Raw genomic sequence first — 13,584 nt, 5'->3', positions numbered from 1 at the left:
CCAGACCCGTGTTATGCTCCTCCTGTGCTATGTGGAAAATCAGGGACGCTTCCAGTGTCCCTGACGACTATGTGTGCAGGAAGTGTATCTAGCTGCAGCTCCTGACAGACCGCATTGTGGCACTGGAGCTGCGCATGGATTCACTCTGGAGCATCCGCGATGCTGAGAATCGTGAACAGCACATTTAGTGAGTTGGTCACACCGCAGGTAAAGGTTAAAACGGCAGGTAGGGAATGGGTGACCATCAAGCAGAACAGGAATAGGAAGGCAGTGCAGGGGTCCCCTGCGGTCATCTCCCTCCAAAACAGATACACCATTTTGGGTACTGTTGGGGGAGATGGCTCATCGGGGGAAGGCAGCAGCAGCCAAGTTCATGGCACCGTGGGTGGCTCTGCTGCACAGGAGGGAAGGAAATAGAGTGGGAGAGCTATAGTGGCAGGGGATTCTATTGTAAGGGGAATAGATAGGTGTTTCTGCGGTTGCTACCGAGACTCCAGGATGGTATGTTGCCTCCCTGGTGCAAGGGTCAAGGATGTCTCAGAGCGGCTGCAGGGCATTCTACAGGGGGAGGGTGAACAGCCAGTTGTCGTGGTGCATATAGGTACCAACGACATAGATAAAAATGGGATGTGGTCCTACAAGCTGAATTTAGGGAACTAGGAGTTAAATTAAAAAGTAGGACCTCAAAGGTAGTAATCTCAGGATTGCTACCAGTGCCAGTCAGAGTAGAAACAGGAGGATAGTTAAGATGAATACGTGGCTTGAGGAATGGTGCAAGAGGGAGGGATTCAAATTCCTGGGACATTGGAACCGGTCTGGGGGAGGTGGGACCAGTACAAAATGGACGGTCTGTACCTGGGCAGGACTGGAACCGATGTCCTATGGGGAGTGTTTGCTCGTGCTGTTGGGGAGGGTTTAAACTAATATGGCAGGGGGATGGGAATCTATGCAGGGAGACAGAGGAAAGTAAAATGGGGGCTGAAGCAAAAAATAGAAAGGAGAAAAGTAAAAGTGGAGGGCAGAGAAATCCAAGGCAAAAATCAAATAGGGCCACATTACAGCAAAATTCTAAAGGGACAAAGAGTGTTAAAAAGACAAGCCTGAAGGCTCTGTGTCTCAATGCAAGGAGTATTTGTAATAAGGTGGACGAATTAACTGCGCAGGCAACTATTAACGAATATGATATAATTGGGATTACGGAGACATGGCTCCAGGGTGACCAAGGCTGGGAACTCAACATCCAGGGGTATTCAACGTTCAGGAAGGATAGACAGAAAGGAAAAGGAGGTGGGGTAGCTTTGCTTGTTAAAGAGGAAATTAGCGCAATAGTAAGGAAGGACATTAACTTGGATGATGTGGAATCTGTATGGGTGGAGCTGCGGAATACCAAAGAGCAGAAAACGCTAGTGGGAGTTGTGTACAGACCACCAAACAGTAGTAGTGAGGTTGGGGATGGCATCAAACAAGAAATTAGGGATGCGTTCAATAAAGGCACAGCAGTTATCATGGGTGACTTTAATCTACATATAGATTGGGCTAATCAAACTGGTAACAATACGGTGGAGGAGGATTTCCTGGAATGTATTAGGGATGGTATTCTAGACCAATACGTCGAGGAACCAATTAGAGAGCTGGCCGTCCTAGACTGGGTGATGTGTAATGAGAGAGGACTAATAATTAAGATGGAGAGTGACACAGTTAATTCAGAGACTAGGGTCCTGAACTTAAGGAAAGGTAACTTCGATGGTATGAGACATGAATTGGCTAAGATAGACTGGCAAATGATAATTAAAGGGTTGATGGTGGATAGGCAGTGGCAGACATTTAGAGATCACATGGATGAACTTCAACAATTGTACATCCCTGTCTGGAGCAAAAATAAAACGGGGAAGGTGGCTCAACTGTGGCTAACAAGGGAAATTAGTGATAGTGTTAAATTCAAGGAAGAGGCATATAAATTGGCCAGAAAAAGCAGCAAACCTGAGGACTGGGAGAAATTTAGAATTCAGCAGAGGAGGATAAAGGGTTTAATTAGGAGGGGGGAAATAGAGTATGAGAGGAAACTTGCAGGGAACATAAAAACTGACTGCAAAAGCTTCTATAGATATGTGAAAAGAAAAAGGTTAATGAAGACAAATGTAGGTCCCTTGCAGTCAGAATCAGGTGAATTTATAATGGGGAACAAAGAAATGGCAGGCAAATTGAACAAATACTTTGGTTCTGTCTTCACTAAGGAAGACACAAATAATCTTCCGGAAATACTAGGGGTTCGAGGGCCTAGTGAGAAGGTGGAACTGAAGGGACTCCTTATTAGTCAGGAAATTGTGTTAGGGAAATTGATGGGATTGAAGGCCGATAAATCCCCAGGGCCTGATAGTCTGCATCCCAGAGTACTTAATGAAGTGGCCCTAGAAATAGTGGATGCATTGGTGATCATTTTCCAACAGTCTATCGACTCTGGATCAGTTCCTATGGACTGGAGGGTAGCTAATGTAACACTACTTTTTAAAAAAGGAGGGAGAGAGAAAACAGGTAATTATAGACCGGTTAGCCTGATATCGGTGGTGGGGAAAATGTTGGAATTAATTATTAAAGATGAAATAGCAGAGCATTTTGAAAGCAGTGACATGATCGGTCCAAGTCAGCATGGATTTATGAAAGGGAAATCATGCTTCACAACTCTTCTAGAATTTTTTGAGGATGTAACTGGTAGAGTGGACAAGGGAGAACCAGTGGATGTGGTGTATTTCAAAAGGCTTTTGACAAGGTCCCACAGAAGAGATTAGTGTACAAAATTAAAGCACATGGTATTGGGGGTAATGTTCTGACGTGGATAGAAAACTGGTTGGCAGACAGGAAGCAGAGAGTCGGAATAAATGGGTCCTTTTCAGAATGGCAGGCAGTGATTAGTGGGTGCTGCAGGGTTCAGTGCTGGGATCCCAGCTATTTACAATATACATTAATGATTTAGATGAAGAAATTGATGTAATATCTCCAAGTTTTCAGATGACACTAAGCTGGGTAGTGGTGTGAGCTGAGAGGAGGATGCTAAGAGGCTGCAGGGTGACTTGGTCAGGTTAGGTGAGTGGGCAAATGCATGGCAGATGCAGTATAATGTGGATAAATGTGAGGTTATCCAATTTGGTGGCAAAAACAGGAAGATAGAATATCTGAATGGTGACAGATTAGGAAAAGGAGAGGTGCAACAAGACCTGGGTGTCATGGTACATCAGTCACTGAAAGTTGGCAAGCAGGTACAGCAGGCGAAGAAGGCGGCAAATGGCATGTTGGCCTTCATAGCCAAACAAGCCATTTGCCTTCATAGCTAGAAGATCTGAGTATAGGAGCAGGGAGGTCTTACTGCAGTTGTACAGGGCCTTGGTGAGGCCACACCTGGAATATTGTGTTCAGTTTTGGTCTCCTAATCTGAGGAAGGACATTCTTGCTATTGAGGGAGTGCAGCAAAGGTTCACCAGACTGATTCCTGGGATGGCAGGACTGACATATGAGGAGAGACTGGATCGACTGGGCTTGTATTCACTGGAGTTTAGAAGAATGAGAGGGGATCTCATAGAAACATATAAAATTCTGACGGGACTGGACAGGTTAGAGGCAGGAAGAATGTTCCCAATGCTGGAGAAGTCCAGGAGCAGGGGTCACAGTCTAAGGATAAGGGGTAAGCCATTTAGGACCGAGATGAAGAGAAACCTCTTCACTGAGAGAATTGTGAACCTGTGGAATTCTCTACCGCAGAAAGTTGTTGAGGCCAGTGCATTAGATATATTCAAAAGGGAGTTAGATATGGCCCTTTCAGCTAAAGGGATCAAGGGGTATGGAGAGAAAGCAGGAAAGGGGTACTGAGGTTGAATGATCAGCCATGATCTTATTGAATGGCGGTGCAGGCTCGAAGGGCCGAATGGCCTACTCCTGCACCTAATTTCTATGTTTCTATGTAAGACAGTCCTCTCATCCCAGGAATCAATCTAGTGAACCTTTGTTGCACCACCTCCACGGCAAGTATATCCTTCCTTAGATAAAGAGACCAAAACGGTGCACAGTACTCTAGGTGTGGTCTCACCAAGGCCATGTACAATTGTAGCAAGACTTGCTTACTCTTATATTCCAGCCCCCTTGCAATAAAGGACAACATGCCATTTGCCTTCCTTATTGCTCGCTGTATCTGCATGCTCGCTGTCGTGTTTCTTGCACAAGGACACCCAAATCTCTCTGAACACCAACATTTAAAAGTTTCTCACCATTTAAAAAATAGTCTGTTTTTCTATTCTTCCTACCAAAGTGAATAACCTCACATTTCCCCACATTATACTCCATCTGCCACCTTACTGCTCACTCACTTAGTCTATCTATATCCCTTTGCAGACGCTTTGTGTTCTCCTCACATCTTGTTGTCCCATCCAGCATTGTATCGTCAGCAAACTTGGATACATTACACTCGGTCCCTTCATCTAGGTCATTAATATAGATTGTAAATAGCTGAGGCCCCAGCACCGAACCTTGCGGCACCCCACTAGTTACAGCCTGCCAATCTGAAAAAGACCTGTTTATCCCTACTCTCTGTTTTCTGTTCGTTAACCAATCCTCTATCCATGCTAATACATTACCTCCAATCCCATGATCCCTTATCTTGTGTAATAACCTTTTATGTGGCTCCTTATCGAATGCCTTTTGGAAATCCAAATATACTACATCCACTGGTTCCCCTTTATCTACCTTCCTTGTTACATCCTCAAAGAACTCTAATACATTTGTCAAACATGATTTCCCTTTCATAAAACCATGTTGACCCTGCCGAATCATGTTATGATTTTATAAGTGCCCTGATACCACTTCCTTAACAATGGATTCCAGCATTTTCCCGACAACTGATGTCAAACTAACTGGCCTGTAGTTCCCTGTTTTCTCTCTTCCTCCTTTCTTGAATAGTGGTGTTATATTTGCTACCTTCCAATCCGCTAGGACCGTTCTAGAATCTAGGGAATTTTGAAAGATCAAAACCAATGTATCCACTATATCTGCAGCCACCTTTTAGAACCCGAGGATGTAGGCCGTCGGGTCCAGGGGACTTGTCAGCTTTTAGTCCCATTAGTTTCTCTAGTACTTTTTCTCTACTTATATTAATTACATTAAGTTCCTCACCCTCATTAGACCCTTGGTTCCCCACTATTTTAGGTATGCTTTTTGCATCTTCTGCTGTGAAGACAGATACAAAATAATGTTTTTGCCATTTCCTTTTTCCCATAATAATTTCTCCTGCCTCATCCTCTAAAGGACCGATGTTTACTTTTGCTACTCTCTTCCTTTTTACATACTTGTAGAAGCTCTTACAATCTGTTTTTATATTTCTTGCTAGATTTCTCTCAGTCTATTTTTTCTCTTTTTATCAATTTTTTGGTCACCCTTGGCTGGTTTCTGAAACTCTCCCAATCCTCAGGCTTATTACTATTCTTCGCAACATTATAAGCTTCTGCTTTTAATCTAATGCTATCCTTAACTTCTTTAGTTAGCCACAGCTGGATCACTTTCAATGGAATGTATTTTTGTTGAGAATTATGAAATATTTCTTTACATGCTTGCCACTGCTTATCCATTGCCACACCTTGTAATCTATTTTTTACCTTAGCCAATTCGCCCTTTGTACCTATGTAACTGGCTTTATTTAAGTTTAAGACTCTTGTTTCGACTTAGGCAAGTCACTCTCAAATGTAACGTGAAATTCTATCGTATTATGATCACGCTGCCCTAGAGGATCCTTTACTATGAGATTGCTAATTAACCGTGTCTCATTACGGAATACTAGATCGAAAATAGCCTGTTCCCCGACATTGTTCTAGGAAACTATCCCGAATGCATTCCATGAACTCGTCCTCCAGACTACCTTTGGCAATTTGATTTGTCCAGTCTGTATGAAGATTAAAGTCCCCCACGATTATCGCATTACCTTTATTACAAGCTCCTGCTATTTCTTGATTAATATTCTGTCCAACGGCATAGCTACTGTTCGGGGACCTATATACTGCCCCCAGCCATTGTTTTATCTCCACCCACACTGATTCTGATTTTACTTCCTGATCCTCCAAGAAGGATCCTTTCTCTCTACTGTCTTTATGTTAAAAGGGAGTTGGACAAGTACCACAGGCACGACTGGCCCAAGTGCCTCTTCGTGTGTTGTAAGGGTCTCTGATTCTGTGGGTAAAGAGTTTGAAGCAGCTCACCTGAACCTGCGATCAGCACCTGGGCTCCGCTGCGCTGAAAACAGTGGAGCAGGGACTTGCCTCGGATGTTGTAGTTGAGAAATGCGACGGGGCAGCCCAGCTTGGCGAGTCCAAGCCACAGGGCCACGAAGAGGGGCTGGTTCCCCAGCAAGATGGCCACGCAGTCTCCCTGCCTGAGCCCGGCCCGAGCCTGCACCGCCCTGCCCAGCTTGTTACTGAGCCTGTCCAGCTCAGAGTAGGTCAGCACTCGCCCCTCGAACACCACGAAGGGTTTGTCGGGCCATTTCTGCACCTTTTGCAGGAACACGTCCACCAACGTGACGGGAGGCTTCCTCCTCCCGTAACTAGAGAACTTCAAACCGAAGCCAAACATTCTCAGCGTTACTCTCAAGTCCCGCCACAAGTAGGGACAGAAAGTCCTGAACAGGAGGGCAGCCAGCAGCGAGCCGGCCAGCAGGATGTAGAAAGTGGACATTGTGGTCTAACCACTGTCCGGGGGTCTGGCGAGGTAAATCACAGCCCTGGTGCTCCGACTCAGCTTAAGGCCCAGCCTCCAGGGGGTGGGCGGAGTGCTATCCGGGTTCACAAAAACAAGAAACAAAGTGCTCCTCACGATCAATAATCTACTCAGTTTAAGGTCATTGTGCCCATGCACACTGCGAGCATATGCAGATATTTAGAATTTGGTTCCATCCAACAACCTGTCACTTACCTCGTGATGGAAGTTAATCATCAACTCAACTTTCAGTGGTTCATGGTACTGCTACCTGCACAAACAGGTCAGTAACACACACACACACTGCACAGGTCAGTAACACACACTACACAGGTCAGTGTTGTGTATGCATGCCTGTTTACTGTGTGATGTCTGTAACACTGTTATGCAACACTGAATGTACCCGTGCCTGTACACCAGATGGTGCTGGAAACCTAAGGGAGGTAACCCAGTATAAAAAGGAACACACAGCTTGTTGTCTGCACTCAGGAGCTGCAAATAAAGGACTACAGGTCTGTACAGTTTAAGTATCTCACCCTGTGTAGTGAAGTCATTACTAAAGGTGCCTACATACACTGCAGTTAGTAACACACACACACACACGCACTACAGACAGGTCAGTAAAACACACACACTACAGACAGGGCAGTAATACACACACACACACACACTACCGACAGGTCAGTAACACACACACACACACTACAGACAGGTCAGTAACACACACACTACACAGGTCAGTGACACACACACACACTACACAGGTCAGTGACACACACACACACACACTACAGACAGGTCAGTAACACACACACACTGCACAGGTCAGTAACACACACTACAGACAGGGTAGTAATACATACATACACACACTACCGACAGGTAAGTAACACACACATACACACACACTATACAGGTCAGTAACACGCACACTACACAGGTCAGTAACACACACACACACACTGCACAGGTCAGTAACACACACACACTACACAGGTCAGTAACACATACACACACTACAGACAGGTCAGTAACACACACACACTACAGACAGGTCAGTAACACACACACACACTGCACATGTCAGTAACACACACACACACAACACAGGTCAGTAACACACACACTCATTACAGACAGGTCAGTAGCACACACACACACTGCACAGGTCAGTAATGTGTTCCTGACACAGATGAGACTGCACACAGGGAGGTTAAAGTAACAGTGACCTCAGTCTTTATTAAGACATTCCAGAGTGAGGAACAGGTCTTAGGGGCCGGCTTATATACAGTGCTCTCAAGGGATGCTGGGATCCGTTGGGACTTCAGGGGATGCGCTCCCTGCTGGCGGAACATGGGAGTGCATGCTTTACAAATACACAACATCACTCCCTGCCAAAGTCAAAGTGAAAACTATTTACAAGGTGAGGCGATCGGGAGCCTTTCTTTCCCCGGTGGACCGCCTCGGTACGAATGTCTGTTCTGGTGTGTTGGCTGTGTCCTCGCTGGGCTGGCATGTTGTTGGCCCTGCAGGGCTGCTGAGTGAGCCTGGGCTGTTGGGCGTGATGGGTTCGATTTCCGGGGTGGTGTCGTTGATCCTTTGGGTATGTGTTGTGGGCTCAAAAAAGGTGGTGCCTGCTGTGGGTTGTTCAGGGCAGTCTGTGAACCGCAGCCTCGCTTGGTCCAGGTGCTTTCTGCAAATTTGTCCATTGTCTAGTTTGGTTACAAACACCCTAGTCACATACACAAGGTCATTCAGATCAATTTCCCGTGACACAGTGGCACGACCATCGTTTACATTTTGTTGCTGCCGCCTGCTCTCTACCTGATCATGCAGGTTGGGGTGAACCAGCGAGAGTCTGGTTTTAAGTGTCCTTTTCATGAGTAGCTCAGCCGGGGACACCCCTGTGAGTGAGTGGGGTCTCGTGCGATAGCTGAGCAGTACTCGGGACAGGCGGGTTTGGAGTGAGCCTTCTGTGTCTTGTTTAAGGCTCTGTTTGATGGTTTGTACTGCCCGCTCTGCCTGCCCATTTGAGGCTGGTTTAAAGGGGGCCGAGGTAATCCCATTGCGGGTCATGAATTCTTTAAATTCGGCACTGGTGAAACATGGCCCGTTGTCACTGACCAGTATGTCAGGCAGGCCGTGGGTGGCAAACATGACCCTCAAGCTTTCAATGGTGGCGGTGACGGTGCTTCCCGACATTATTTCACATTCAATCCATTTTGAAAAAGCATCCATCACCACCAGGAATATTTTACCAAGAAACGGGCCCGCATAGTCGACATGGATCCTTGACCATGGTCTGAAGGGCCAGGACCACAAACTTAGTGGTGCCTCTCTGGGCGCGTTGTTCAACTGAGCACACATAAGAACATAACAATTAGGAACAGGAGTAGGCCATCTAGCCCCTCGAGCCTGCTCCGCCATTCAATAAGATCATGGCTGATCTGGCCGTGAACTCAGCTCCACTTACCCGCCCGCTCCCCATAACCCTTAATTCCCTTATTGGTTAAAAATCTATCTATCTGTGATTTGAATACATTCAATGAGCTAGCCTCAACTGCTTCCCTGTCAGAGAATTCCACAGATTCACAACCCTCTGGGAGAAGAAATTCCTTCTCAACTCGGTTTTAAATTGGCTCCCCCGTATTTTGAGGCTGTGCCCCCTAGTTCTAGTCTCCCCGACCAGTGGAAATAACCTCTCTGCCTCTATCTTGTCTATCCCTTTCATTATTTTAAATGTTTCTATAAGATCACCCCTCATCCTTCTGAACTCCAACGAGTAAAGACCCAGTCTACTCAATCTATCATCATAAGGTAACCCCCTCATCTCCGGAATCAGCCTAGTGAATTGTCTCTGTACCCCCTCCAAAGCGAGTATATCCTTCCTTAAGTAAGGTGACCAAAACTGCACGCAGTACTCCAGGTGCGGCCTCACCAATACCCTGTACAGTTGCAGCAACACCTCCCTGCTTTTGTACTCCATCCCTCTCGCAATGAAGGCCAACATTCCATTCACCTTCCTGATTACCTGCTGCACCTGCAAACTAACTTTTTGGGATACATGCACAAGGACCATCAGCCGGTCGAGGGGGTCGTTCAACCTGACTGCCTGCCTCTCTTCCGCTCTTACATCCGGTCCAGGGTGTCCTTGGAGATGGAGCACGCGGTGTCCACCGATACGCTCGCGGCCTTCCGCGAGAGGTGGACACCGGAGGGACTGGAGTGCATCATCACGCCCGGCAACCAAATTTTAATTTGATTTTACGTTTTAAAGTTTAATTTGTTTTAATTGCCGGTGCTTTTAGTGTCCCCTTCCCTTTTATAGGGGGCACTGGGGAAAAAAGGTGATTTTAGTGCCCAAAAAAAAACCCAAAAAAAGAAAAACACAAAAAAAAACAAAAAAGGAAAAAAAGGGCCTTGTAAATGTCTGGTGTGTCATCCAGGTTGGGTGGCACGGTTTAATGTTTTATGTTTTATAGGTAGACTCTAAAAGAGTTTCATGCACAAGGATCCCCAGGTGCCTCTGCACTGCAGCATGTTGTAATTTCTCCCCATTCAAATAATATTCCCTTTTACTGTTTTTTTTTCCAAGGTGGATGACCTCACATTTTCCGACATTGTATTCCATCTGCCAAACCTTAGCCCATTCGCTTAACCTAGCTAAACCTCTTTGCAGCCTCTCTGTTTCCTCTACACAACCCGCTTTCCCACTAATCTTTGTGTCATCTGCAAATTGTGTTACACTACACTCTGTCCTCTCTTCCAGGTCATCTATGTATATTGTAAACAGTTGTGGTCCCAGCACCAATCCCTGTGGCACACCACTAACCACCGATTTCCAATCTGAAAAGGACTCATTTATCCCGACTCTCTGCTTTCTGTTAGCCAGCCAATTCTCGATCCATGCTAATACATTTCCTCTGACTCCGCGTACCTTTATCTTCTGCAGTAACCTTTTGTGTGGCACCTTATCGAATGCCTTTTGGAAATCTAAATACACTACATCCATCGGTACACCTCTATCCACCATGCTCGTTATATCCTCAAAGAATTCCAGTAAATTAGTTAAACATGATTTCCCCTTCATGAATCCCTGTTGCGTCTGCTTGATTGCACTATTCCTATCTAGATGTCCCAATATTTCTTCCTTAATGATAGCTTCAAGCATTTTCCCCATTACAGATGTTAAACTAACCAGCCTATAGTTACCTGCCTTTTGTCTGCCCCCTTTTTTAAACAGCGGCGTTACATTAGCTGCTTTCCAATCCGATGGTACCTCCCCAGAGTCCAGACAATTTTGGTAGATTATAACGAATGCATCTGCTATAACTTCCGCCATCTCTTTTAATACCCTGGGATGCATTTCATCAGGACCAGGGGACTTGTCTACCTTGAGATCCATTAGCCTGTCCAGCACTACCCCCCTAGTGATAGTGATTGTCTCAAGGTCCTCCCTTCCCATATTCCCGTGACCAGCAATTTTTGGCATGGTTTTTGTGTCTTCCACTGTGAAGACCGAAGCAAAATAATTGTTTAAGTTCTCAGCCATTTCCACATTTCCCATTATTAAATCCCCCTTCTCATCTTCTAAGGAACCAACATTTATTTTAGTCACTCTTTTCCGTTTTATATATCGGTAAAAGCTTTTACTATCTGTTTTTATGTTTTGCGCAAGTTTACTTTCATAATCTATCTTTCCTTTCTTTATTGCTTTCTTAGTCATTCTTTGCTGTCGTTTAAAATTTTCCCAATCTTCTAGTTTCCCACTAACCTTGGCCACCTTATACGCATTGGTTTTTAATTTGATACTCTCCTTTATTTCCTTGGTTATCCACGGCTGGTTATCCCTTCTCTTACCACCCTTCTTTTTCACTGGAATATATTTTTGTTGAGCACCATGAAAGAGCTCCTTAAAAGTCCTCCACTGTTCCTCAATTGTGCTACCGTTTAATCTGTGTTCCCAGTCTACTTTAGCCAACTCTGCCCTCATCCCACTGTAGTCCCCTTTGTTTAAGCATAGTACGCTTGTTTGAGACACTACTTCCTCACCCTCAATCTGTATTACAAATTCAACTATACTGTGATCACTCATTCCGAGATGATCTTTTACTAGGAGATCGTTTATTATTCCTGTCTCATTACACAGGACCAGATCTAAGATAGCTTTCTCCCTTGTAGGTTCTGTAACATACTGTTCTAAGAAACAATCCCGTATGCATCCTATGAATTCCTCCTCAAGGCTACCCCGTGCGATTTGATTTGACCAATCGATATGTAGGTTAAAATCCCCCATGATTACTGCCATTCCTTTTTCACATGCCTCCATTATTCCCCTGATTATTGTCCATGTCATGTATTCAACCAGCATTGTAACCCATGTATAAACTGACCGAAGTTGTACACCGTGAGAACACTGACCACTAGGTGGGAGACACTCCTAACCTGGACCTTCAGGTATAAAAGGGGAAGCTCCACCCACCTTCATCACTTGAGTGCTAAGGAATAAAGGACAGGTCACAGACTGACCTTCTCTCAAGCATGGGCCTCGTGTGCATTTATACTGTATAGTAAGGACGTATCAATGGCGACAAGAAACTGGGATTTAAACCATGCGAGCATGGCCACTAGCAGAACAGATGAGAGGTACTGTGTTAAGGAATGGTTGGGACAGAGATTCAACATTGTTAAAGCAGCACACAGTTCTCCAGGCAGACAAGGGCAGTCAGGCATGCCCCAACATGTAGTCGAACCCAGAGGGGGAGTTCGACAGAGACAATGGCAAGCTGAACAGCGATTCACACCATTGCAAGGGACAATGTGGCCAGTAATGGGGCCATCAACACCCGTTAATGGTGCACTCAAGGACAATAACAGGGGCAGTCAGGGACGATCGACTGGCAAGGGACCTTTAGTTTCAAACCGCAACTCATGCTGGAGGCGTGGAGGCATACATTCAGCCGGAGTTTGCAGAGATGAGCAAAATACCTGCAGAAATTGCAAAATGGACACTGGGGGAAATCGCTGGAAGCTGAAGTTCAGCGAGTTCATGTGGAGCACGTATACAGTTCATACACCAGCACACCACCGATAATGATGAAAGTGCTCCTCAAATGCATCCCAGTATCAATGGAGTTAGACACGGGTGCCAGCCAGTCCCTGATGGGTATCAAACAGTTCGAAAAGTTGTGGGCATCCAAGGCCAGGAGGCCAAAATTATCGCTGATTGACGCACAGCTATGGACTTACACAAAGCAGATCATTCCGGTGCTAGGCAGTGCCATGGTAGTCGTGACCCACAAAGATTCGGAGAACAGGTTGCCACTCTGGATTGTCCCAGGGGACGGTCCCGTACTACTGGGGAGGGCGATGTCAATGCAATTTCCTCTGTGGAGCGAGTATCATGCTCACAGGTCCTGGACAAATTTGACTCATTATTTCAACCCGGCATTGGCACTTTCATGGGGGCCAAGGTAGTGATTCACATAAACCCAGACGCCAGACCAGCACACCACAAGGCCAGAGCGGTGCCGTACGTGATGCGGAAAAAGATAGAAGGTGAATTGGACCGCCTGTTGAGGGAAGGCATCATCTCGCCAGTCGAATTCAGTGACTGGGCGAGCCCGATTGTGCCGGTGCTCAAGGCGGATGGGTCGGTCAGGATATGTGGCGATTACAAGGCCACCATCAATCGGGTGTCACTCCAAGACCAGTACCCGCTACCGAGAGCGGAGGACCTCTTTGCGATGCTATCCGGTGGCAAACATTTTTCAAAATTGGACCTGACCTCAGCTTACATGACCCAGGAGCTGGCGAGTGAGTCGAAGAAGCTGACCACCATCACGACACACAAGG

The 13,584-nt window shown here is 45.9% G+C and overlaps 1 protein-coding gene across 3 annotated transcripts in view; it reads right to left on the bottom strand.

Moving 5' to 3' along the window:
- Positions 1-6,732, bottom strand: part of LOC139227683 (long-chain fatty acid transport protein 2-like) — a 63,149-nt gene extending 56,417 nt beyond the window's left edge. For all 3 annotated transcript variants that reach the window (XM_070858625.1, XM_070858627.1, XM_070858626.1), the window contains exon 1: positions 6,234-6,732. In XM_070858625.1, the coding sequence (XP_070714726.1) occupies positions 6,234-6,708 (475 nt within the window). In that variant the 5' untranslated portion in view covers positions 6,709-6,732. The remainder of the gene's footprint in view (positions 1-6,233) is intronic.
- Between the last annotated feature and the right edge of the window lie 6,852 nt (positions 6,733-13,584).

The sequence above is a fragment of the Pristiophorus japonicus genome, chromosome 17 (genome assembly GCF_044704955.1).
Source record: "Pristiophorus japonicus isolate sPriJap1 chromosome 17, sPriJap1.hap1, whole genome shotgun sequence".
In the NCBI taxonomy this organism is placed as follows: domain Eukaryota; kingdom Metazoa; phylum Chordata; class Chondrichthyes; family Pristiophoridae; genus Pristiophorus; species Pristiophorus japonicus.
The sequence above is the reverse complement of the archived record's forward strand: the minus strand, read 5'-3'. Positions and strand labels throughout refer to the sequence as shown.